This window comes from Mandrillus leucophaeus, unplaced genomic scaffold (genome assembly GCF_000951045.1).
Source record: "Mandrillus leucophaeus isolate KB7577 unplaced genomic scaffold, Mleu.le_1.0 Scaffold818, whole genome shotgun sequence".
NCBI classification, from domain to species: Eukaryota; Metazoa; Chordata; class Mammalia; order Primates; family Cercopithecidae; genus Mandrillus; species Mandrillus leucophaeus.
The window spans coordinates 1,425,085-1,450,661 of NW_012108897.1; the positions used below are offsets into that span (position 1 = coordinate 1,425,085).

Sequence of the window (25,577 nt, forward strand, 5' to 3'; positions counted from 1 at the left end):
TGCATTTTTCAATTTAGTTATATCATATTTTTGTTGTTATTTGATCAATTTCTTTTACTATTTAGATGGAATTTTTGTTTACAGCATAGTACATAGTACACTACAATGACTTTCTTTTCTGACACAAATCGCTGTTTCCCTAGAATTAATAATTATCCCACTTTTTAATTTGTTTGGTGTTTTATAATCCTTTTTGGATGAATTCCTCTAATCTAATAGAACTGAATATATCCTTTCAAGAAGGTATTTTACTGTCCACACACCTCCAAGGTATTTACTGTCCACACACAAGATATTTTACACTCCACATACCTCCTGTGGAGATATGACTTTTATATTCTTCTGTCTCCTTCACTTAACATAAAATGTAGTTTGTGTTTGATCATTTCTTGGTTTATGTTAGATCATTTCCAATAGAAAAGAACTTTTTTCTTGAGTTGCAGACATTATTTAAGCTAGCTCAGGTTTGAGTCTTTCTTCTCTGACAACAGTGAAATTTAGAACTTTTACATACAAATCATTCAGGGCTACAAGATAGGTCCTAAAGTAAAGGTGTATATTACTGGTATCCCCAGGTATAAGAGAAAGACAATTTATTAGTTGATAATGATGTCTTTATTTTGCAAAATATTCGTGAATATGGTTTTTTCTCTTTTCTTATTATAAAAAGCAGACAAATCAATAGATTTGCCTATTTAAGCATGGAATAATAGAGAATAAAATAGTAAAATTTTAGAATTCTTTAAGGCCATAGGAACTATTGACCTATTTTTCTTGATTATAGGGTACATTTTTTCAACGATAGGAACACTTGCATTCCCAGAATATTTCTCTCTAGATAATCAGTTTTTAAAAAATTTTGATTTTTTTAATCTTCCTCTTTGCCCTGAGATGATAATTATTATCCTTCATTTGTGTTGACATCATTCTTCTCTTCAAACCATTACTATGGTTTTTAATAAGTATTTATCCAAAGCTTATTACATGCAAGACATTCCACTAGGATAAGAATAGAGAACTATACAAAGATTTGGCTCTATTTCCCAAAAACTTTAAAAATGTACTAACAAAATAATTATACAATTAATGTGTATCTTAATCAAATCAAAATTCAAATTATTTACTTTTTGAGAGCATTTAGTGTGATACCTTATGTACACAATTACATATTTCCAACCTTTTTTGAGGCTTAAGTTATCGCTGGAAAAATTTCTAATATATATTAATAATTAATCCTGTATTAATTCTACAGTCTCAGTCAACAATATTTATTTCTCTAGGAACTTATCAATCTCTTCTTCTCATCTTTCTAATAACTATATTGGGTTTCATTTATCTTTCAATTTCATATATGTATGAAATATTTCAGTAAAATGTGCCTGTTCATTCTTCCCCCTTGTAAACATTTACTGTTCACTGCACTAGAAATTGGTGAAACAATGTTAAGTAGCTTAGTTATTCTGATCTTCATGATTATGAGACAACCACATCTTCTTAGTATTTTTGGACTGTTATATCCTTGCCATATCCTATAATTTCTGCATTATCCTGTATTTCATCTTACCAAATGAAATGAGTTGTGGAGGAATATAAAAGTAAGTTCTTATTAGCTGTATTGTCTTGTACAAATATGTTCACCTCCATGTAATGCAATTTATTTATCTGAATAATGAAAGAGCCAGACTGGACAATACTCAGATTTATTCCATCTTTATAAGAAAGTTTCAATAGGAAACTTTTGGAAAGTATGCTATGCTGAAGGATAAATGAATTTGGCTTAATTTCTACTTTGCTAAAATTCCATACCACGTTTACTACCCATAGTTATAAATTAGGAACCAACAAACCAAAGAACACATGGGTAAGGTATGGCTCCTAATGTAATGTCTTGATAATATTACAGTAAATATGGTTTTTAAAAATCTGGGAACAAAGATTTCTTTAAGAACACTCACTTAAATGCAGGAGAATTGAGGGGATTTATAGGGGCCTCAATCCTTGATGAATAGGGGCAAAAATAACTGTAATAAAAGCCTCAGAAATATAAAGGATCATAATGGACTTTTAAGAACAAGTATGTGCCAAAAATTGGATAATATAGAAGAAATTGATGAATTCTTATAAATAGACAGGCAATATAGTTTGGCTCTGTGTCCTCAACCAAATCTCATCTCTGACGGCAATCCCCACTTGTCAAGGCAGCGACTTGGTAAGAGGTGATTAGATCATAGGGATGATTTCCCCCAGGCTTTTCTCTTGATAGTGAGTGAGTTCTCAGGAGATCTGATGATTTTTTAAGGGGCTCTTCTCCCTTCGTTTTATCTTTCCTGCTGCCTTGTGAAGAAGGTACTTACTTCTCCTTTGCCTTCTGCCATGATTATAAGTCACTTGAGCCACCCCCACACCACACCCAGCCATGTGGAACCGTGAGTCAATTAAACCTCTTTCCTTTATAAATTACCCAGTCTTGTGTATTTCTTTATAGCACTGTGAAAATGAATGAATATAACAATATGCCAAGAGTGAATTATGAAGAAAACAAGATCCAGTGACTTGCTATCTACAAGAAACTCACTTTAGATGCAAAGATACACATAGGCTGAAAGTGAAAAGATAGAGAAAGATATTCCAAAATGGTAACAAAAAGAAAGCAGAAATGGCTATGTCAGGCAAAACAGACTTAAAGTTGAAAATTGTCTCTAGAGACAAAGGTTATTATATTATAAAATGAACAATCACTAAGAAGATACAATTATAAGTATATATATATTCAATATTAGAGCATCTAAATATATAAATAAAATATTGACATATCTGAATGGAGAAATTGACAGCAATACAATAATAGTGGTAGACTTCAATACTTCCCTTTTAATAATGGATAAAACATACAGGCAGAAGGTCAGTTTGCCAATGTTCCCCTTAATGTGTGGCCTGAAAGCTGTAAAACAGGCCAGGTGTGATTCAAACACCACGAGTTTCCTTTTGTGTATTAATGAAGCCCAATACCTCACTGTTTTCCTCCTTGATCAGTTGCATTTCATTTTTCCCTTTATGGGCTGCTTGTACTATTGGCTTATATTTAATTTGAAATTAAAATCCCGTGGTTATTTTGCAAAAACTCCTGTCTCTTTCTACCCTTTAATTTTGCCATCATGCTTTTTAACTACCGTATTTTGCATTTTTCCTTATTACCTTCATATCAGACTCTGTTCTTGGTTTATAGATACATTTTTCAAATCTATTTTTTTCACATTTATATTAGCTCTCTGCTCAACTTGATTTTCCATTGATCAGTTCGTTGTGAAAATTTTGAGCAGGCTGTAGCAAAGGAAAAATACATAGCATTATTGGATATTCACGGACTGGGCTCCGAACAAATGTCTTATAACTAAACCTTGGAACAGTTATTTTAATAGCCCCAAACTTATCTTTTCATGTTTTAAAATTACACAGACTTGTAAGTAAGCGCTATGTCTGAAATCTGCTTCTGGACATGAAGACAAGATGTAACTGAAGGCCAAAAAAGTAATAGCTTTTTATTTTTCATGTGTAGAACAGTCAGATATTTTAATTGACTCCACTTAGACTATAAAGCTTAAATCAGTTTGTAGCACTCACGTGCAATGGGTGCTTATACAACAAGAAATGGGTGATTATGTAACAATTTTCTTGTTTATTATTGTTACATTCAGGCTTTCTATTTCTTCTGAAATTGGTCTCAGTATGTTGTATGTTTCTAGGAATTTATCCATTTCTTGTAAGTTATCCAATTGTTGGCATACAATTGTTCATAAAAGATTCTTCTGATCCTTTTGTTTCTTAGGAATACATTTTAATGCTTCCTCTTTCATTTCTGATTTTGAGTCTTCTCTCCTCCTCTTAGTTTAGCTAAGGGTTTGTCAATTTTTTTATTTTTTCAAAAAACCCCTTAATTTTCAGAATTTTCTCTTGTTTTATTATTCTGTACTTATTCTACTCTAATTATTATTATTTATTTGTTTCTGCTAACTTTGGGCTTAGTTTGTTGTTCTTTTTCTAGTTTTTTGTGGCATAAAGTAGGTTGCTCATTAGAGATCCTTAGTTTTCAATGTAGGCATTTATTGCTACAAAATTCCTTTTTAGTCCTTTTGTTGAATCTCGTTAAGTTTTGGTATGTTGCATTTTTGTTTTCACTTGCTTTGAGATATAATTTAAATTCCTCTATGATTTCCTAACTGACCCAATGGTTATTTAAGAGTGTATTGTTTTTTCATCGTTGTGAATTTCCCACTTTCTTGCACTATTGATTTCTAATTTTACTCAATTGTGACCTTAAAAGATCTTTGAAATGACTTTTATCTTTTTAATTTTGGGGGACTTGTTTTGAGGCCTAACATAATTTATCCTGTGTATGTTCCACGTGTGTTTGAGAAGAACATGTTGCTGAAGTATAAGAATATTCTGCTGCTGTTGAGTGGTATGTAATGTATATGTTCCTGAAGTCCAATTGGTGTACAGTGTTGTTCAAGTACTCTCTTTCCTTATGGATCTCCTACCTGGATGTTTTGTACATTAATGAAAGTGGAATGTTGGATTCTACTACTAGTATTGTATTGCTGTCAATTTCTCCTTTCAGATCTATCAATGTTTGCTTTGTATATTTAAGTGCTCTAATATTTAATATGTATATACTTATAATTGTTATATCTTGTTAAATTGATCCTTTAATTATTACATAATGAACTTCACCTCTAGAGACAGTTTTTCACTTTGTCTATTTTGTGTGGTAGGATAGCCTCCCCTGTTGTCTTTTTTTTTTTTTTTCACCATTTTCAGAATATCCTTTTCCATTCCTTTACTTCCAGCCTATATGTATTTTTAAATCCAAAGTGAATCTCATAGACAGCAAGTCACTGGATCATGTTTTTTGATTCATTCAGCTACTGTAAGCATTCTAATTTTGGATATTAAGCCATTTACATTAAAATAATTGCTGATTGGTGAGGACTTACTAACTGCCATTTTGTTAATAGTTTTCTGTTTTGCTCTTGTTTTAATCCTCTCTCACATTGTTTAATCCTCTCTCTTCCATTGTTAACTGATGTTTTTGTAACGATTTACTCAAAGTTATATTTATATTATACTTATAACTTTAATATTAGATAGTATTTATAATATAAGCTGCATTTATTATATTTATAGATAATGTGTACAAATTTATCTTATAATTATGATTATTTAGAATTGATGTTTTGAAACAAGACTTCTCTCTCCCACAATCTATTCCATATTAACTAGTTTCTTAGCTTTTAACCATTCCAAATTGTTTCTCTTCAACACTATTTGTGAACAGCACCATCACTACTATATTTATAAATATACAGCTTGATTATGACTCTCCCTGTTTCCTAGTTCCCATGGAATTAATTCCAATTATTAAGAATTGCATATAGGACACTCTGGTTTCATTTCCAATTTGTCTTTTTACTCCCCTCCATAAAAACTATGCTTTAACCATACTGACCTATTTTATATTTTCAAAAGTTCCATGCTCTTTTAAACTTCTGTGCCCTTGTCCATACTGTCACTTTTGAATAAAATGCCCTTCTCTGCTTTTATATTTGGTAAATCCATTGGCATTCCTTGAAGCACAAGTCAAATATGACCTTCTCTCAATTTTACAATTCTTATTTTCTTCTCTCCAAATCTATAGTGCCTTTAAATCTTTGATATCTAGTATGTGCTTAATAAATGTTTCTGAAATGAGTAATTAGTAAATCTACAAAAATATAAAGTGAAGTATTTAGTTTCATTGATGTTCTATATAAAAAGGCATCTTACATTACGCAATGATTTATTTGAAAAGCTGTGAGTATACTGTATTTTAACAAATTGCAATGTATTCCAGGAGAATAAATTGAGTAATGCTAGTGTAAAACATCCTATTGTTATATGCATGCTCTTTGATATATTTTATTTGTTTATCTTGGGTATATATAGCCTTAATATTGCTGAATATAGGAAAACCAACTAACCAATCAGGGATACATAACTTCAACTTGTTTCTGTTTGCAGAATTTAGAATCTCAGTTTAGCCATTTTCTATAGTGTATGATTACTATTGTTACTATTTATTTTTACCGATTTTAATTAAAATGTTCACTTATGACCACCTTATACAATTCTTTGGAAGACTGTGTCATAGCACAAGATCAAAAAGATAAAATATATTTCATGTTAGAAGAGAAGGGAAAAATAGCATTCATATAGAACTAGATAAAAAAGAAGACCAGTGAAATAATACAGTAATATTTTACTTGGAAAATACATAAAAGGCTAATAAATGATAAGAGAATGCTATTTAAATTAAGCACAGTGATTGGAATACTATTTATAGAGCAGTATAAAACATGTTCTCCATATGCTTTCTTCATGGACCTCTAAGATGTTAGAAGAGAAATTAGTAGGTGAAATGTATGGATAGGTAGTTCCTTTTTCAGTGAATTGAGTGGCAGGAAAACACAGTGGCAAACAAAGGCAATATCCACTGTTGCTTAAGAAAGCAAAGATATTCCCTCTCCAAAGCTTGACAAAGATGGTGATTTTGTTGTAGCCTTGAACCTGAGACTAAATAGTATATGTTGACTAAATAATATATTTGATTGATCTTCAAATTGGAACATTAATTTGAAAAGTTTAATCAAAATTTCATTTGTTTATAACTACATATAATTTGCTTTAATTAATAACTGTGTTTTTCTTTAAATCTGTTGACAAATATCCATGAATGGAAATGTGTTTATGTTTTAACATTTTAGAAATGCCCATTCATGTATTTTAAGTGGACATTCACTATCAAACATTATTTTCCTTTACACGTAAACAAAGCATAGTAGCTTACTTATATCTTCACATATCAACTTTTAAATCATGCCAAAGATCTTCACACTATCCTTAAATATCATGGAGTTAGTGCCACTCACCATTTTAAATAGAACTGAAAATTAAAACCCATTGAAAAGATTCTGAAAGAGTCTTCCCAGCTTTGAAAATTATGCCTGGATCTTTAATTCTAACATATGCTTGTATTAGAAAGAAGGTAACAAAGTGAAAGAAGATACAGTTAACAACTCAATCTATTATATTCAACCAGGTAGTTTTGTGATACTAATTCATAAGACAGTAGGGCAACTGTTAGACCACAGACTGATTAGGATTTCGGAGTTTTTCATATTCTTCAGCATAGTGTTGATATTGATCAGTGAGGAGAGGCTGGTTAGCTTCATCCATATTGCGTCTGGCACGAATCAGACAAGAAGCAGTCCCAAAAATCAACGCAACCAGTAACAAAGCGGCAACTACTGCTATGGCAATTATCTCAGGTACACTAAACTCCCGACCTATTTGGAAAGGAAGATAAAAATAAAAAGATAAATATTACAATAGTTATCACCAAAAATTGGACACCTGAAATTTAGGTAGAAATGTCTATTTTAATAGAAATCCTCATATTTAATTTATAATGGTCACATGGCCTTGAAGCCACTTCCTGATTTCTTTTAATGAGTGGACCCTATTGGGATAGTCATTGTTATTTCCATTTCATTTTGTGAAAGTGAGAGAATGATGACTCAAAGAGTTTGAGTCACTTGCCTATGTCACCTGGTTAGTAAGAAGTAAAGTTGGCTTTGGAACCTGAGTATTTTAGAGTATAAGTCTTGTACTTTTCCACTATGCCCTACTGCCTTTGTTGGGGAAAGATTTAAACAAGAAGTTTTTGGTTTTCAAAATCTCAGAAAAACACTGAAGAGTATCCCACTCCCTTTTCCTTTAAGATAGATAAATGCAGGCAATATGGTATAGTAGAAGAATTGGGGCATATTCCATGGGCCTAAGCTCAAACTCATTCTCTTCCCTTATTAGAAATGTGAATCTGTAAATAGCTAACCTATTTAAGCCTCAGCTTCCTTATTTGTAAAATGAAGATTTTCATACTCACCCCAAAGCACTGTGAGGATTAAATGAGATAGGGTGCTGTACAATAAGATCAGTGTCAGCTTAGTGTGGACTCTCAACAAATATCAAATTCCCTCCCTTATCCTCAAATAAAAATACAAATGAAAGTTTCTAAGTCCAAATGGAAAACATAGCTTCAGAACACTGCGATTACTTTAAAGACAACATATTTGCTTTTGGAAATTACCACAGTAAAAATACACTTTCAATACTTACTTGGCCATTGAACTTCATAAGTGTATCCCAGGTTGTCTGGAGCAGTAACAAACATTTCTGTGTTGGTGACTGGGGGCCAGAATGGCACCATGTTGTATTGTCTATTATGTCCAATAGGGGCATTTTCCAATGGAAATGTGGATATATCTAAATTATTCCAAAAACAACTTGTTAATAAACATAATAAAATTAATATTCATATCATTATTGAGTTCTAAAGGGATCCAATATTCAAGGAGAACATGAAAAAATTTTATTTTTATTTTACACTGAATAAAGATAAGAATTTTCACTACAGCATGATGGGAAATTACATAAAACAGAAAATGCTTTGAATACAGTACCAATATACCACTTAATAAAAAAAGAGAGTTTAAAAGCAGGGGAGTTTTAGTATTTCATCATCTATAATGATGTTGAACAGTTTTTAAAAATTACATAAAGCAATTTGAATAAGGTATTAAATGTGTTTTTCAAAGCCAAAGAAAACATAAACCTGTAATTTGCTGTGGCATCAGCTGTAATTTAAAATTTGAGATATGGCATATCTATTAGAGGTTGTGCTTGTTTATGAATATTTCTGCTCTATTTTTTATTTTGTCTGTTTACTTTTAGAGAAATCAATATTAGCTTTATTCCTAGGGCTTTACTCTGTTAGCAAAAAATGCTTAAAATTTTGAATCAAGGTCCTGGAATCCTATTCACTTCCTGATACCTCATGAATATAAACTATGGCTATTTATATTATTAATGAGTTTCTATCATCAGGAATAAAAAGAATGAAATTTTTTTGTGGCAAAAGATGTTTGTTTCTCTTTTTTTGTTCTATATTTATGTTGGTACAATTGAACACCAAATAGAATGCCACACACACACACACACAAAAGAGTTAGAAGTGGGATTGGGCAGACACTAAAGGGAACATAAGTCAGTATTAAGAGGTACGGCCTTTAAGAGGTGATTGAATTATGAGAATTCAGCCCTAATGAATAGATTAATCCATTGATGGATTCATGGGTTAATAGGTTATCATGGGAGAAGAACTGGTAACTTTATTAAGGGAGAGGGAGACACTTAAGCTAAGATACTCAGCCTCTGGACTATGTGACACCCTGGGCTGACTCAGGGTCTCTGCAGAAAGTCCCCACCAGTAAGGCTTTCACAGATGTGGCCCCTCAACTTTGGATTTCTCAGCCTTCATAACTATAATAAATAAATTCAGTTTCTTAATTAATTGCTTGGTTTCCGGGATTCTGTTATAAGCAACAGAAAACAAACTAAGACAGCTATCTAAGTATTAGATTTTCTCTTTGCTTGTAGATATAATACCTTGACAGGTACAGTGATTCCGTGAATCACAGAAGGGTGTTTCAGCATCTGGATTGAAGAAAAATTTATCATAGAAATGCCAAGTAGTGTTGATATTTTTGTGACTTTAAATTTACTATGTATTAAAGCTAATTAAATATTTATCTGTTAAAATCCACTGAGTACCTACTAATGCCAGATGCTGGTCTAGGCACTTAGGCTGTGGCATTGAAAAAAAGAGACAATATTTCTACTCTCAAATAATTCACATTCTAATGTATTATAAATTCATTGTTTATTAGCATTAGGTATTAAGATAATTTAGAAAACTTTTTAATTCCCCATTTTAGTTTTCTGCTTAACCCTGATTTGACCAGCCTCAATCCAGTTCAGCTTCAGCTGTGTGGTAAAGTTTTGTCCATTAAAATGAGGGGAGAAATAATAGTAAAAATAACAATAGCAATTGGATTGTCCTGTAATTTCCCTATGCAAGATCCTCCATGGCCCCCTATCTCTCTTAGAGTTAATCCCAGTATCCTTCAGGCTCTGCCTCCTGTGATCCCTTTTACCTTACTATCTCTCACCATTCTCTCCCTAGACCCCACTCTACTCCAGCCACAGTTGGCTCCCTGTTCCTTTGTCTTAGGACATTCTTCCATATATCTACACAGTACTTCCTTTCCCATTTCCTGATTTTATTTGTCTATAGAGACTTCCACCATCTAACATGCTGTATTTACATATGGTTATTGTCAATTTTATTAACAGGAAGAAAAGTTTCAGGAAGAAAATTTGTTGGTGGATTTTTGTATACTATCATATTTCTGGTACCTTGAATACTGACCAGGAAATAGTAGATTTGAAAATAATATATATGAAAAGATTTAAGTGTATGTGTGATTACTTTATTTCTCTCGCAGCTCAAAAAGTAAAGTAGTGATTACTCTTGGAAATGTATAAACTGCTTCTTCTGAAAATACACTGAACTTCTGGGCTGCTATATTTAAAACTTACCTCATATAATTCTTAGTCGAAATAAAAGAGAAAGAATTGAATTGAATGTGTACATAGATCAGAAATATTAGTAAATAGAAATTAACATGGTAGTAACTAGAGTTTGGATGCTCTCAATTGTACTATTTCATGTCTAACGAGAGGAATCTGTAATGGACATTACTACTTGAATGACTCTACTTTTCTTTATCTGTAAAGTGTAATTTTTTTTTCCATTCTGAGCCTAATAATTCTATTATTCTGCAATTTGTAAAGAGCTTTCTATATTTGTAAAAACCTTTCAATCATTTTGAAAAAGAATTCCATCCCTCCACTCTTAGACTTATTTTAAACAAGACTTCTGCTTTATAGAGAGCTTATAAAATTTTTTAATCTTTCTAAGTTTTCTTTCTCTTCTTTACAGTTGTTTTATGACACTGCTTTCTAAAAGGTATTTGCAGGTACAAGGAATATTTAAGAAGGAGGCTAATTGTTTCAGCTTAGCTTTCATGCAATTTGGAGTGTTTACATTGACCTATCCTATAATTTTATGGCCACATTTTATCAGAAATGTGCTGCAGGATAGTTTCCTATTTTTCATTTATGGTACTTCTCTTCCCACTACGATTCAAGTTATTGAGAAACCTTATGCTATATATTGCAAAGAAAGAAAATGTCAGAAAAAAATGTTCAAAAGGTGTTTTTCTGGTTCATCAGTGACCTTTAGGTTAAAATCTGGAAAACCTTTAACAACTTGCTATGAATGTGAAATAATTATATTTTCAGCCAAGATACACAAGGCGAAGGAATATCTCTCCTTTCTTTCAAAGGTGAAAGAAAACTCCATTTAAGAGATTTGCTAGGTTACTGAATAGTCTCCGTTTCCTCTGAAAAGTTTACTAACACCCAAGGCATTGTGAATAACTGAATAAATACAACTTGAACATTGCCATATGGTTCCCAGAAGTGCATGTTTAACAAAAGTTGGTTTTGTTAATTCCTAAACCTATTAATTCGAGTTTACTCATTACTGTAATAAAAGGAATCTAGTTAAGCAAACATAAAGTGGTCATCATGACTGTAAAACAAAGAGGAGGGTGTTGTTTTTGTAGTATGTAAAATGAACACTTTGGAAAGATTTGTTAAAGGTGTATGGCTAAATATTTGCCCTCATATCGTATTTCAAAAGTCACTCATTTATTGTTTCACTTTTAAAAAAAGCTGACAGTGTAAATTATAGATAATTAATTATGGTTGCCATTACGTATATAAATACACATGAAAAATGAGATGAAACTCCAATAACTGAATTCACAACTGATTGAAAACTGAACCAATATTTATGTGTAGGTTGTTTCCCTTCCCTCCCCTCCCCTCCCCTCCCCTCTTCTTTCTTTTCTTTTCTTCTTTTCTTTTCAGATCAAGTCTGTCTCTGTCAGCCAGGCTGGAGTGCAGTGGTGTGATCTTGGCTAACTGCAACCTCTACCTCCTGGGGTCAAGTGATTCTCCTGCCTCAGCCTCTCCAGTAGCTGGGATTACAGATGCCCACCACCACGCCTGGCTAATTTTTGTGGTTTTAGTAGATACAGGGTTTCACTATGTTAACCAGGCTGGTCTCAAACTCTTGGGCTCAAGTGATCCTCCTGCCTCGGCCTCCCAATGTGCTGGGATTACAGGCTTATGTGTAAGTTGTTTCTTGAATAATTTTTGATGGAACAAACTATTTTCATGAATTTCATCAATTAATGGTCCTAATTAGGTTTAATTAGAGGACTTTACTGCACACATATACACACAGAAATGTAAGCATGCCTAATGGATACATAAATCAATAGGTAGTTAAGCTACAATATCATGTTCATGTGTGTGATGAACTAAAGGCACAGAAGCCAAAATTGAGAATACTTTCAACATACGAAAATTTGTGATGTTTTAACCAGTGGAAGCACTTTTATTGTTTGAAAAATAATGCTAGCCTCTCAGCTGTATAGGAAGGCAGAGAAGGAGGCATTTTAAATAAGATTTTAAAGAATGCATTGAAATGAACTTAAAAGAGATTTCCTGTAGTGTGATATAAAAGCCAACGTTAACTTTTCAAGTGGAACAAAATTTCTATTTGTGAGAGGCCATTAAGCAATAAAAATAAGAACTGTGGATTATGGATATACAATTTTTAGTCTTTTGGGATATCAAAGAAGAGCTCTATAAGGTTTTCTTCATTTATATTTAAAAGTAATTAGAATTTATGTTGGAAGATGAGGGTGAGAAAAATTTGTAAAACATAGTAGCATTTTTTTCATAGCAAAAATTAGGAGAGGTGATTTGGTTAGTCCTAGCAAGTGGTTAAAAATATCATCCTATAATAACTATTTGGAGAGACTTCTTGCCTGCATTTTCAAAGTAGAATTGAATGTCTGGAAGTGACTTGATATTACAGCTATGTTATCCTTATTTTGAATGTGTTTTTATGTACTGAGTGCCTAGCTTAAACTGATAACTATGCCATCTAAACAGTCCGCTTGGCTGACCATGCAAAAGGCATATGAAAATGTCTTACCAGCATTGTATCTCCTCAGCCATTCATCAAAGACTGCATCCGTGAAAGTGTGCAGGAGGACAAAAATAGGGTCATTCGGAGACAAATGGGTTTGTCCCCCTGTTCCATTCAGGAATAGATGAGCCAAATTGTGAAGGCTTCGAACAGCAGGGTCATACTTTCCTGTGGGATCACTGTAACCTAGACACATAATAAGGAGGAGAATTGTAAAACTATTGAACATATTTTACTTTTCCAGTTAATAGTAATGATTATATTGGGAAACAATTTTTCCAAGGCTTGTCAGGCCAGTTTTTGCCTTAATATAATAGCACTGCTTCTCTGTACCTATGGTTGATGATATTTGTTTGCTATACCCAGAGCTAGATTGGTTTTATGCTAGTGGCATGACATTCTAAATGTAGCCTCCAGGTTAAAAATAATGACCTGCAAAGGATACCAGTCAAAATATACAGACACTCTATTTGACAAGGCAGACATTGTTCTACATGGGAATAAAGATAGTGAAAAACCCTCCAGTTTCTACTAAAAACTGCTGACACAACTTGGAGAAGAGTGCTCTGATTGTTTTGGAACTTAAGTTGCCAGATGTTACTTCAGCCTCCTACCTTACCTTTGAATGATTGTCAGCATGTTTATTTTTGGAAAACTACTTTATTTTTTATGGGGAAGCTACAATTTCTCAGGGCTTTCTTACCATCTTTGTGCTAGTTTTAAACACTGAGAAAACCTACTGTCAAAACATTTATACAGCTTTTGATAAATATCTCAATTCCATATATATACACACACACACACATATATACATATATACATATATATATTCCATATATAAGGGAGAAAACAAGGATAGGTATAGGACAGGTCATAAATAAAAATGGAGGGTCTATGATGTAGGATGTCTAATTGGCTGGAAGGACCACAGGTTTGAGATCAGGGAATGGTTGTGTATTATAAAATGAAATCAGACTTTAAAATACATTAACCAGTTCTCTCTTCATCTAAGATGAATTGTATAGTTGTAGCCACTTATTTAGTCACCTATGCATTTTTTCAAGCACCCATTCCACTATTATTTGACTCAAAAACATTTAAAGATTGCCTGTGATATATATGGAACATGGCTTGTCACTAGTCTTTTTATACGTTTTGTCAGGAAATAAGTATAATTGTCTTCTGATTGGGCATTAAGAAGACACAATCTGCACATTTAAAAAAAAATCAGTGCTGATGGCCTTAGTTTACAGATTAGCCAAAATGTAGTGATTTTTTATTGAATCATATTCAAATCAGTGCATTTGGGTAGTTATTAAAATAATCAAAAACAGGTTAAAATGGCATATAATTTTGAGACTAAAAGGTGAGAGAATTAAAAATAATTATTAGATTTATATACCAAGTATCTCTGATCATACGACAGAGAAATCTATTTGCATTTTTGGGGAGATGGGATGCATTAGACGTGGACAATGCTATACTGAAGGTAAAATTTAACAATAACAAGTTTATAATAAGATAAAAGTAATTATATTCTTTTGAAGACTTTACATATATATATATATCAAGCATCATTTGGAGGTATCAAAATGTATTATATAAAGACACTGGATTTTGAAAATTTGAATTTGAACCTATGCTCTGTTAGTAACTAGCTGAATATCTTGTGATAATAATTTTACTTCTTTATACCTCACTTTCCTCAGCTTTAAAATATTTTGTGTGAAATAAGGAAAACCAAGTTAAGCATCAGTAGATGCTAATTCGAATTTGTATAGACTTTTGAAAAAAGTTACAGGTTAATACTGACCTAAATAACACATATGCACAAGCAAGGCTTTACTCAGTGTCAACTAATTGTTTGGAATGATTTTATTATTTCTCTCATTTTAAAAAAAAGTAAACTAATTTAATACACTGTCAACGTCTTGAATATTGTTTGCCAATGCTAGACCTTGATATAGTTACACATATTGATCAGCTAGCTACCAGAAATTTGAATTTAAATTGTTTTTGAGTGTTTAAGAAATTGGAGCATGATTTCCAAGGTCTTCTCCCATAATGAAAAGAGCTTCATGGTTGGACTCTTCTCTTTAAGAAAGTTCCTTTTTCGAGCAGGTGTATCATAATAGACAACCTCATTCACATAAACGCACAGGATTAATATACTATTCAAAGCCTTCTCGAAGAAACTTGCTTTTGACTAATTCAGTTTACTCTGATAGCTAGATCTTTTCAAAGTACTGATTTCATTTACTTGCCTTCCACTGTGTTTCTGAAACTGTTTGTAGAGTTGGAATAAAAAGGAGGTGTGTCAAATAAACCAACTTCCAAGCACTGAGCGACATCCTGTGGTTCAGGAAGACGTTGCACCATTGGTCTGGCCACATTTCCAGCTGGATTTCTCCTAATTGGCCCGCTCTCAGTGCCTGCAGAAAAAAATGGGGTGTGCAAACATTTACACAATGTTTGGATGTCTTATTATTGCTCTTTAAAACTTTATACATAGCATGAATATGAAATATAGGATTTCCTTGGTAGAAAACAAAATTTAAAAATGCATACTTGGTAGCATTAAAGTGAGAAAATCTAAGTAATCATGTCCCACTTCTTTGAATCGAGTAGATACGTGATACATAAAAGTATCTGAAGGAAAAAAAAACAATCACACTAACAGATACAGGTCTTGACATTTGCTAAACCAATATATGCTTCTTTCACAAGAATGTATTAAAATGAAAATTCCATGGAAAATTGAATCTTGCCAAAATAATCCCATAAACCTAAGTTCTACACTAAAATCTATATGTCACACATATGTGATATTTTGTATGCAAATGCTGCCTATTTAAACCTTCAGAGAAATAAGGAAAAAAAAACCTTCTATTTCTTTGGAAAGTGATACATATTTCAACCAACACACATTTTTCAACTTTTTCAGCAATTAATGTGAGAAATAATGAAACTTTGTGAATGGCAGTAACAAACAGACAAAGAACTGTGATACTAGGGATAGATAATATGATAGGAGCCTTAAAGAAGAGAGATGGAGGGAGGGAGCGGGGAAAGAGAGAGAGAGATCCTGCCCATTCAGATCTCCAGAAAAGCTTTATAAAGATAGATTTACAAAGAGCCCCATAGGATTAAGAAAAGTTTTCATAGGTGAAATAAAAGAAATTTTACAAGACAAACATTTTAGGTAGAGGAAATGGTAAGAGATGATACACGTTCTTCTGTCTATAACAAAATCCCCTATCTATAACAGAAAACGTGTGTATCCCACAGACTTGGCACAGTACCAGGCATTTAATAGGTGCTGAAGAGTTATTTGGTGCCTGTCATTATATGGAAAAGATCATGTTAGCTGTAAAAAAAAAAAAAAGGGGGGGGGCCTGTTTGGGAAATAGTTTGCCTGGAGTATGTGCCAGGAGAGTAGTGGACTGTAGGAAAGAAAAGAAGCTAGACCAGAGCTATATTGTGAAAAAAAAAAAAAAAAATCAAGTATCAAGATAAGAAAGTTATGTGTAATTTATTAGGAAGTGGAGAGAAGTCAAAACCTTACATGGGTGGGAGGAGAGGTGACTGGTTAGGAGAACTTTGCATCATTCTGTCCCAGTGGTCTCCAAAAGGAATTTATGTGCCATAGAGGGATAGCAAAATAATCCACTAATCTGGGGAGTGATAATATTACAATTTCAACTCCTATTCCTTTTCTTTCATTCAGAAAGCTTCCCATGTTCTATGCTTTATAATTAACATAATAATCAGGACCTGTTAAGTTAGCATAATAAAATTTACATAATATGTAACTAAAACATATGCCTCAGTTGGGATTGGAAACTATTTATTGAGTGTACATTATCACCAAAAACTTTCAGCATCGCTAGCTAAACTATCAATTCAAGCTGATGTTTTGGGAATTGCTGCTCAGGAAGCTATCAATAAATCCCAAGAAACAAATATTAATTACTTAAGTTTCAAAGCATTACATTCTGATTTGCCCTCACAGAGTTCCATAGTAGAAAATGCTGATAGTAAAGAAACTAGTTTAAATAAAAAATAAACCATTTTATTTTTTATTCCAGTGATTCTTAAATTTGTTTGCATATGGACAACCTCTGCCATTGCACCTAACATCCTATGGACCAAAGTCCTGTGAAATTTCCACATAAAAATAAATGGAAAGTTGCATATGTCTGAAGAAGAAAATACATTTGAGAAGTATTGTGAATAAAGAACAGTGTTTTTGTATGTTGATTCAAGGATGGTATTTTGGTGGCTGAAAGAATGTTAGCTGCAATAAAATAATTAACTATTTTCAATCCACCAAGTTTGGTTCATTAATTTTGAATATTGGAGAAATACTATGCAACAAGCTTGTGAAGACAGGGGTATGGAATACTTAAGGAAGGTTTTATCTAAAGTTGGAAACGTGTGGGTCTCCAGTAGAAGATGATGAATGGAACTACAGAAATGGACAAGATCATTTAAGAAGAAAGGTTATAGAAGAGAGAATTGTTACGAAGACTAAATAGGATATTATATCAATGCATTTCATACCACATCAGATACATAATATTTGTTCAATACAATGATAATTTTTCCCTTTCCTTTGCCTTATAAATAAAATGTCTGCTGTTTATCTCTTGCAGTGAGACAAGGGATAAGCTTAAAATTTTTTTTAACCTAAAATAAATATTCTTCAATTTGTCATGAGACTATGTGTCTGAGTTAGGAGACTTGTAATATTAATTGACAACACAAATTATGATGAAAAGAAAATCTCTCCTTCTTTCTTCCCCCTCCTGTGCTATGATTGTATTTACTCATTTAAACTGTGTTTTATTTTGGTATCCAATCATCAGGGTGATTGGGAAATGTCTAGAAAACTCTCAGGCAGGCCGGGCGCGGTGGCTCAAGCCTGTAATCCCAGCACTTTGGGAGGCCGAGGCGGGCGGATCACAAGGTCAGGAGATCGAGACCACGGTGAAAATCTGTCTCTACTAAAAATACAAAAAATTAGCCGGGCGCGGTGGCAGGGGCGCCCGTAGTCCCAGCTACTCAGGAGGCTGAGGCAGGAGAATGGAGTGAACCCGGAAGGCGGAGCTTGCAGTGAGCTGAGATCCGGCCACTGCACTCTGCCTGGGGGACAGAGCGAGACTCCGTCTCAAGAAAAAAAAAAGAGAGAGAGAGAGAGAACTCTCAGACCAAAATACTATGGCCTGGTCAGAAAAAGAATAAATGCTTTGGTATCTGCAGACATCCTGATCCTCAATTTCATTTCTCTGCCACAAGGTGGGACCATGTATTCAGCATACCAAACAAATACAAATTTATTCTAAGTTTTAAACTTCTACAGAGGAAATGTTCATATATTATCACTTCTCTTATTCCTATACACTGCTAAATAATCTAATGGTGAAAATATATATCTAATTCTTCTTGATTTATTTAGAGTATTCCTTATTTAAGTTCATAAAATAATTTAATGTTTGATGAATACAATAATATATGTAGAATAAATATGTTGTGACTATAATAATAAAACAACTTCACATAACTCTTATTTTTATATGGAACAATAGAGCCATACATGCCTGAAAACGAAAAATAAGATGAGGTAGGGGGTGTCTAATAATTAAACCTCGTGTTACTAGCACAGGCACAAATAATAATGTGATCCAAGGAAGAGAACGGAAAGCTCAGGAAGAGATCTACATGGGGCAGAAATTTGACCTGTGACAGAGGTGGCATTCAGATCACTGGAGAAAGATGCTGGGACAATTGGTTAGGCATTCTCTTATTGTGTTCACTTCAGAAGAGCTGGAAAGAAGCTAGGAGGCAGACATCAGTACCATAGCCTCCTTTTCTAAAAACGATCTCCCACATCACCTTTTGTTTTCTAACTTTATAACTGCAAGCATACATTTGGTTTGTTTATTTTCTTTTTTTTCTTCCCAGGGCATTTCCAACTTTTTGCCTATTTTTCACATTTTCTTAGGAAACATTTTCTGTGAAATTCCAACACAAGACACATGACTACTAAGTAGTGCTAAGAAAACTAAGAGGATTAGTGTATACAACTAGACATTTCCAAAATAAGAAAGTTAGAAAGACATTGACCAAATTACTCAAGAAAGGCAGTGCAAAAATGTGTAGGCGCTTTCTGTTTCCCCTGCAGCAACTTACACGCTGCCTTAAACATTCTAGGTGCTTAATGAATGCGTGGTACATTGTTTGTCTATAATAAAAGTAGATTTTAGTCTGAATTCTCTAGTAGAATGAAGGGCCTTCCAGGCAACATACTTAATCCCTTTATCTAAAAAGAAATTCTGACTCCAAGCTATCATTTGCAACTTACTGTTACAAAGTGTTCCCAGGGTATCATAATCTTCCAAGGAGTCACAGACCACTCGCCATTGAGAAAAGACAGAGTTTGGGCTTATTAGAGTGGAATCAAAGTTGCTTCTGGATCCCATCAAGTCATCCGTGCAGATATCACAGACATTTTTCCCCGTCGCAAAATTCCAGTAAGGAAGGGAGAAAGAAGGCTCTTGCAACATTTCCTAGATCACAGAAACTACATTAATATTCTCTGCTTCTGTTTATAAGTCTTCCTTTCTGTTTGGTCTACTCTCTGACAGCCTATTTCTATTAGCTCTCTTTAGACAATAAGGTACTGGTTAGTATATCAGTGGTGTCTGAGGGGCCCAGAGGAGTTAAAACCTTATTTAACAAAGCTAGTAATTTATTACAAGGTGTCATTTAGGCATTAGAGGGAATGAAACTCAACTTATTATGCAGACATTTCTGAAAATGATTTAGAGGGATAAAGGATCTTCTTTTTCTTTTTTAGGCAGGTAATTACATTTATATTGGTTATATAAAAATTATCGATAACAACATCCACTTATTGGCATTTCCACCTTTTCCATTTTCCTATCTTTAATTCAAGTATCATTAACTCTTAGTCTGCAGCCAGATCCAGCCTTAAAATATGTTTTGTGGAGTGCTAATTTCTGTTTTTAAATTTAATTTGAATGACTAGGCATTTAGATTCTGGTTTGGCCACAGGCCAATGGACTCGTTCACACTGAGCATGGAAGGTGTTTTATTTAGGGAACCCTGCCTTAGAATCCAAACTTTCAAGACTCAGGCTTCTGCCTAAACCTTAGACTGATAAAAATGCTAAACAGAAGCTGGAGTAAATCTTTCTGCCCATTGTTTTTTAGATCAGTGACCTAGTTTCCGTTCAGAGCTGATCTCACATTTTTAAAAATGCTGGCCTCAAGATCACATGCTTATTTCAGTCGTGCTTTAAACCATACATTTCCTTGTTATTTCTCACTTCTTTGGGGCCTTGAGAAGTTCTATTTATGGTATGAGATTTAAATGTAGGGATCGCAATTGTTTTATCTTATCTCTCAAGCACTCAGTATATTTCTACTTTTTCACTTTAAATCCCTTCCTAGGAAGCATTTTCTTATCCTTGGGTGTTTTAGAGAGCCAAAAGCTTTCCAAGTTATCCTCAGTTATTGGTCTCCAGGGGTTGGTAGTCCTCCTTTAGAAGCCATCATTGTGGTTCACAAAAATTAGTGACAGCTTCCAAGGGATCATTAAGAATTGGTTTGTGGTTCAGCAACTGACATTTGGGAGCCAGAGCATATTCATGTGGCATTTCAACCATGAATTACATTTAAATTGTAATTTGTTGGATCCCTTGTGCTGTTGGGTTTTTAAAATGTAAGTCATAGAGGTTGAAGTTTACACAGGCAAAAGTGAAGCTTTCAGATACTTTCCACCTGCCCTTTCATTTTGGTGTGCCCATGAGAAAATGACTTGAAGGCATGAAGATCTGCAGTCAATTACAAATGACAGATTTATCTACTCATAATCTACTAAATGTCTCACTTGCAATCAGAGCTATAAAATATGATGTTCAGAGTATCAGATGAATTCATTTAATCACCCTCAAACTGCAAATGGATAGTGCACTTTCAAACGAGTATTTTATCCTGTATTTTAGCATATTAATTCTCTCTCTTCTAACCATTTACTTTTTCTCGGAATAATGCTGGCACAGCATTCTGCAAATTAATAAATGAATCTAAATACCTTTCCTGTCTTCAGATAGTTTTGGCTTAATTTGTATACTTTAACTTGAAAGGGGAGATTCGTTGCTGTTATTTCACATAGAAAACAGGTTTACTTTGTGGATTTCCTAGTTGATATCTAACAACTTAAAATTTTATTTTAAAATTTCAGTATTTTTCTCAAGAAACAGAGAAGTTGGTAAAAGAAATAAGAGTAAAGAATCTATGTAACTAGATGCTTTAATATGTTTGAAGCTTGTCTGCTTAGAAAATAAGCATGAAATAACTGCTTGAGTTGAGGTTCACTTTGTGCCAAATAAAAAGCCAATGTCTTTTCACTAAAAATATTGCCTGACTGACAAAATTATTTTGGTATTTTTTGACTTTTTTTCAAATTTTATATATTTTAGTGTACAACATGGTGCTTTGATATAAATATACATAGTAAAGTGATTACTATAGTCAAGCAAATTAACATATCTGTCCTCTTACATAGTGATGTGATATTTTAATAGGTTTCTTCTGTAAGACTCAAAGGATAGGGAACGTGGAAAAATATAGTTCAATGAAAATATGAGAGTCTAAATGGAAAGGAATTATTTTTTCATTATTTAAACCCTGTACCATGTTGGAAAGAATCATCACTGGAATGATGAGAGATGCAGTTGGGACTGGAAAGATTGAGAAGTCTCTAACTCACATTATTTGACCAGGAGGAGGAATCTCCTTATATTTATTAGAGAAGGAAGACACGCAAATGAGATTCTTCTATTTCAAGTTTTATGAAAATCATGTTTTCAATTAAACTGCGAAATATTTTTAAACTTTTAATTCATTCCTTCAAATGTCTCATTTTGCTCATTATTGATATTCCTTTATTTTCACTTCACTAAGATAAATTAATAAGTAACCAAAACAAGGAGAAAACAAAATGCCAAAGACAAGTTAGTAACATAAAATTGCTCTTTCATCAAATGTCCTGATGGTTCTGAAAACTAGTGAATTAAAATGTTTTACAAACAAGGCAACTTGTCTGTGAAGAGTCTGAAAACTGAAACGCTTCTTACATACCTGCATATCTTTCTCCAGATGCAGGAGGTGGTACCTGTGCCATGTGAGAAAAGCTGGTCCTTCATGAGAGAAATCCACTTCACCAAAGCTTTCCTGCCCTGCCCCAAGGAAAGTCTTCTTGACTGAGTAATAGTGTGTCCAAACAAAGTAGTTATAAATGGAAATGTTCTCAAATTGTGGTGTGTTGCCATCTGGCCCCAATATTTCTTCTGATCTCCTGGTGGCAATGACAAATAAAGGGTGAGTTGTGCGCTTTGCCATATCCAGGGCCCGGACAAAGTGGTTCTTTTCTTCTTTACTTAAGTCCAGAAGATTTCTCCTGACTTTAGGGATACAAAATTCAAGCATGAAAACATCTGCCTTGAGGGGATGGGTAGAGAAAGAGCATAATCATCTTGTAACACGCCACAACCCATTTAGCCATCTGTTCAAATGTGTTTTAAATTATTTTATACTTTAAAAAATATCCTTAACTAAAACCCTTTCTTCAAACCTGCTTTCTCTCTCTTTCTTCCCTTTTCTCTCTCTTTTTCCTCTCTCCAATTTACTGCATGATTTCTATTACCTTTCTTTAATCTTACCTATGGATTTTATGTTTCTGTGACCTTGTCATGTTGATTTCTGCCCACTATTGGCATTTTTGTTGGAATTTTTTATCTTTTTAACATCATAAATCTTCCAAAATTAGGTGGTATAACATAGTAGTTAACACCAGAAAATTATTCTATGACTTTGGGCACATTTTTCCAAGCCTCAGTTTCTTTTTTAAAATCATTAAAATGTGGATAAACATAATACCTGCTTTATAGAATTGAAAGTTCAAAGAGCACACACATAAAAAGCAATTAGCCCAAGGCCTAACTCATAGTAAAGACTCAATACATGTTCTGTTAAACCTTTAGTCTCCTATCTCACACATAGAACAAATCAAATATTGTTAGCTGTTACTGTTTAATGCTTTGTTATTTAATAGTATTTAGTCTGCAGGCCAAACTCTTCATCTCCGATGCCTGAATTTGATCATCATGGTAGGAAACTTCTTTAAGGGTCAGCAGAGGTAGCTGCAGAACTAAAATATAAGGGCCAGATAGATAGTTCTCAGCTGAGTTTCAGGTTTACTAAATATCAGCTGTGTGGGTTTGAACTTTCCGAACCTCATCTATGACAATTAACATGTTGACCTGAAGGAGTTACTGAATTGACTAGTCATAATACCTAACACAGTTCCTAGGATATGGTGGTTGCTCAACAATGTTTCAGGAGACAATATTGGTCAGAAGTTCTGAGCTTCAACTCCAACCCTTTACATTAAAGAAGTTTCTTAACCCTTCTAAGCCTTAGTTTCCTCAATTATAAAAAGCGAGGGTTGAGCTATATGATTTCCAGGTATTCCTGCAGCTCAAATGATTTAAGATTTTATTAAGAGCCTTGAGTCTCATGCAGGACTTGTGAACTCATTCATATCTCCACTTACCTACGAGAACCCTCTGGTCACAGGCAGCTCCTCTCCAGCCAGGACGGCACGTCCCACAGTTGTGTCCTGAGAAATTGCCATTGCAGTGACATGTCCTATTGAAGAAGCGCAAGGGCCAGACCTCCCGATCATCTCTGCCATCATGGGGATACCGAGGGCTGTGGGGTCGGGAATCTGCAGTCACTGCCTCGCATCTGCCCCTCCCTGATGATGAACCACAGCGGTCTGTCCCAGGCCCAGACATGGGGGACAGGTCTGGGCAACACATACCACTCCTCAAAGCCTCAACAGTGGCACACTCTCTTGGGAATTGAGCCCAGGCCTGCTGAAAAAGCAGCAGGGGGAAGAAGATATAGCCCAGAGAGAGGAGTTTAGGAGCACTCATTCTGCTTGAAGTAACAGTGCAAAACAAAGATCTGTTTCGCAGCCCTTTGTGTAGAGAAGACTGAAGCATGTAGATGAAAATTCAGCTGAAAAAGAGTAAGTAAAATGAGATTATGCAAGTTTTTCTTGGTACTCAAAATGGTATGAACCCTTCCCAAACCACCTTCAAAATGGAATCCACATGGAAAATGACATTTCACACAAATAATAAAAATAGTAATTTACCTTTAAAATTTGACATGTATAACAGCCACATGTGTGATACCCACATAATTAAATTACCTGTCTTTGTCATTTTCTTTTCTTATATATATACTAGATATCAGTTATCAAAAGCATGAATTAGCAGGTCACCATCATTAATTACATTTAATTTAACCTTGGAGCTGAAGGAATAATTGGGAACAGATTTCCGGCAAGTTAATTTCTGTGATTTAAAGTCCCTTATACTAATGGAATTTTGGGAGGAGTCCACCCACTGCCCATAGGACTTCTTTCCAGTACCTTAAAATCCTGAAGGATGTCTCTGATGAACTTCTCCTAGAATTGAATGTTTTATATCTGCTTGAGTTTTTTGTCCTCTCACGTCAGAACTGTTAATTGAATGTGGATTGCTGCCTGATAATTAATCCCAAATCTGCTCACCCAAACTAGGAGGGGCTGGTCTTTTTTTCCACCCTTTACTAATCCTTTTCACTTCAGTGAATGTTTCTGCCCTTTAAGGACTTGATCAGCACATGATTCCCTTCTCACTGATTTCCTTGTGATGCTTACAGTTTTAAGTAAAGGCCAGAAGCACTAATTTGGAATACAAGTCAGAGAAACCAGTGAGATTTGTTTGCATTGCAGAGATTTTGTTTTTTCCTTTCACAGTGTATCTTTAGAGGCTGAAACAAGATTAATTACCTTTTCCTAATGATACAAAGGCCAGGCTAGTGTTTGTACCTGATAGTAGCTTTTGGTTGTTTTCTGTCTTGAAAACAGATGCTGCTGTTCTTACAATTTCTAGAGAGAATAATTGTAGTGGAAAAGTCATCACATACAGTTACACCACAGCACATGACATTGGCCCTCATGGTGCCTGTGGGTTTTGACAGAGTTGGGAACTTCAATTCCCTTACCTTCACTGGGGCTGGTGTCCATCTCTGTGGCAAAACATTACAGGATCACTGCTACTTTATTGTTTAGAAGTTGCCTACTCAATGTCTTCTAGTTTCCTACTTTCTCTTCAAGTAGTCTTAAGCCGATGACACTAAGGGTAATAGATTCATGTATTTCAAGAGGAATGTTCTCCTGAAGTTGAAAACTCATGTATATGAATTCAATCTTCAACTGTAAGCTTTAATTTGGAATACATAATTGCTGTGCAAAGGTTATTAGAATTCAGGATCAGGGTTAGCTGTCATCAGCCATAAAATTGTCCAGAAAACTATCTAAAATAATGGAATGTATGGTTACAAACAAAAAGAACAACAAAGGCCAATGG

General features: G+C 33.9%; 1 protein-coding gene across 1 annotated transcript; it reads right to left on the bottom strand.

Moving 5' to 3' along the window:
* Nucleotides 1-6,085: 6,085 nt before the first annotated feature.
* Nucleotides 6,086-24,699, bottom strand: TYRP1 (tyrosinase-related protein 1). Its single transcript, XM_011967903.1, has 8 exons — nucleotides 24,596-24,699; nucleotides 23,708-24,177; nucleotides 22,234-22,556; nucleotides 19,431-19,635; nucleotides 15,331-15,498; nucleotides 13,073-13,252; nucleotides 8,215-8,361; nucleotides 6,086-7,382 (listed from the first exon to the last, which is right to left on the bottom strand). Exons 2-8 carry the CDS (start codon nucleotides 24,159-24,161, stop codon nucleotides 7,177-7,179), a joined length of 1,683 nt encoding a protein of 560 aa, XP_011823293.1. The 5' UTR covers nucleotides 24,162-24,177; nucleotides 24,596-24,699; the 3' UTR covers nucleotides 6,086-7,176.
* Nucleotides 24,700-25,577: the final 878 nt, after the last annotated feature.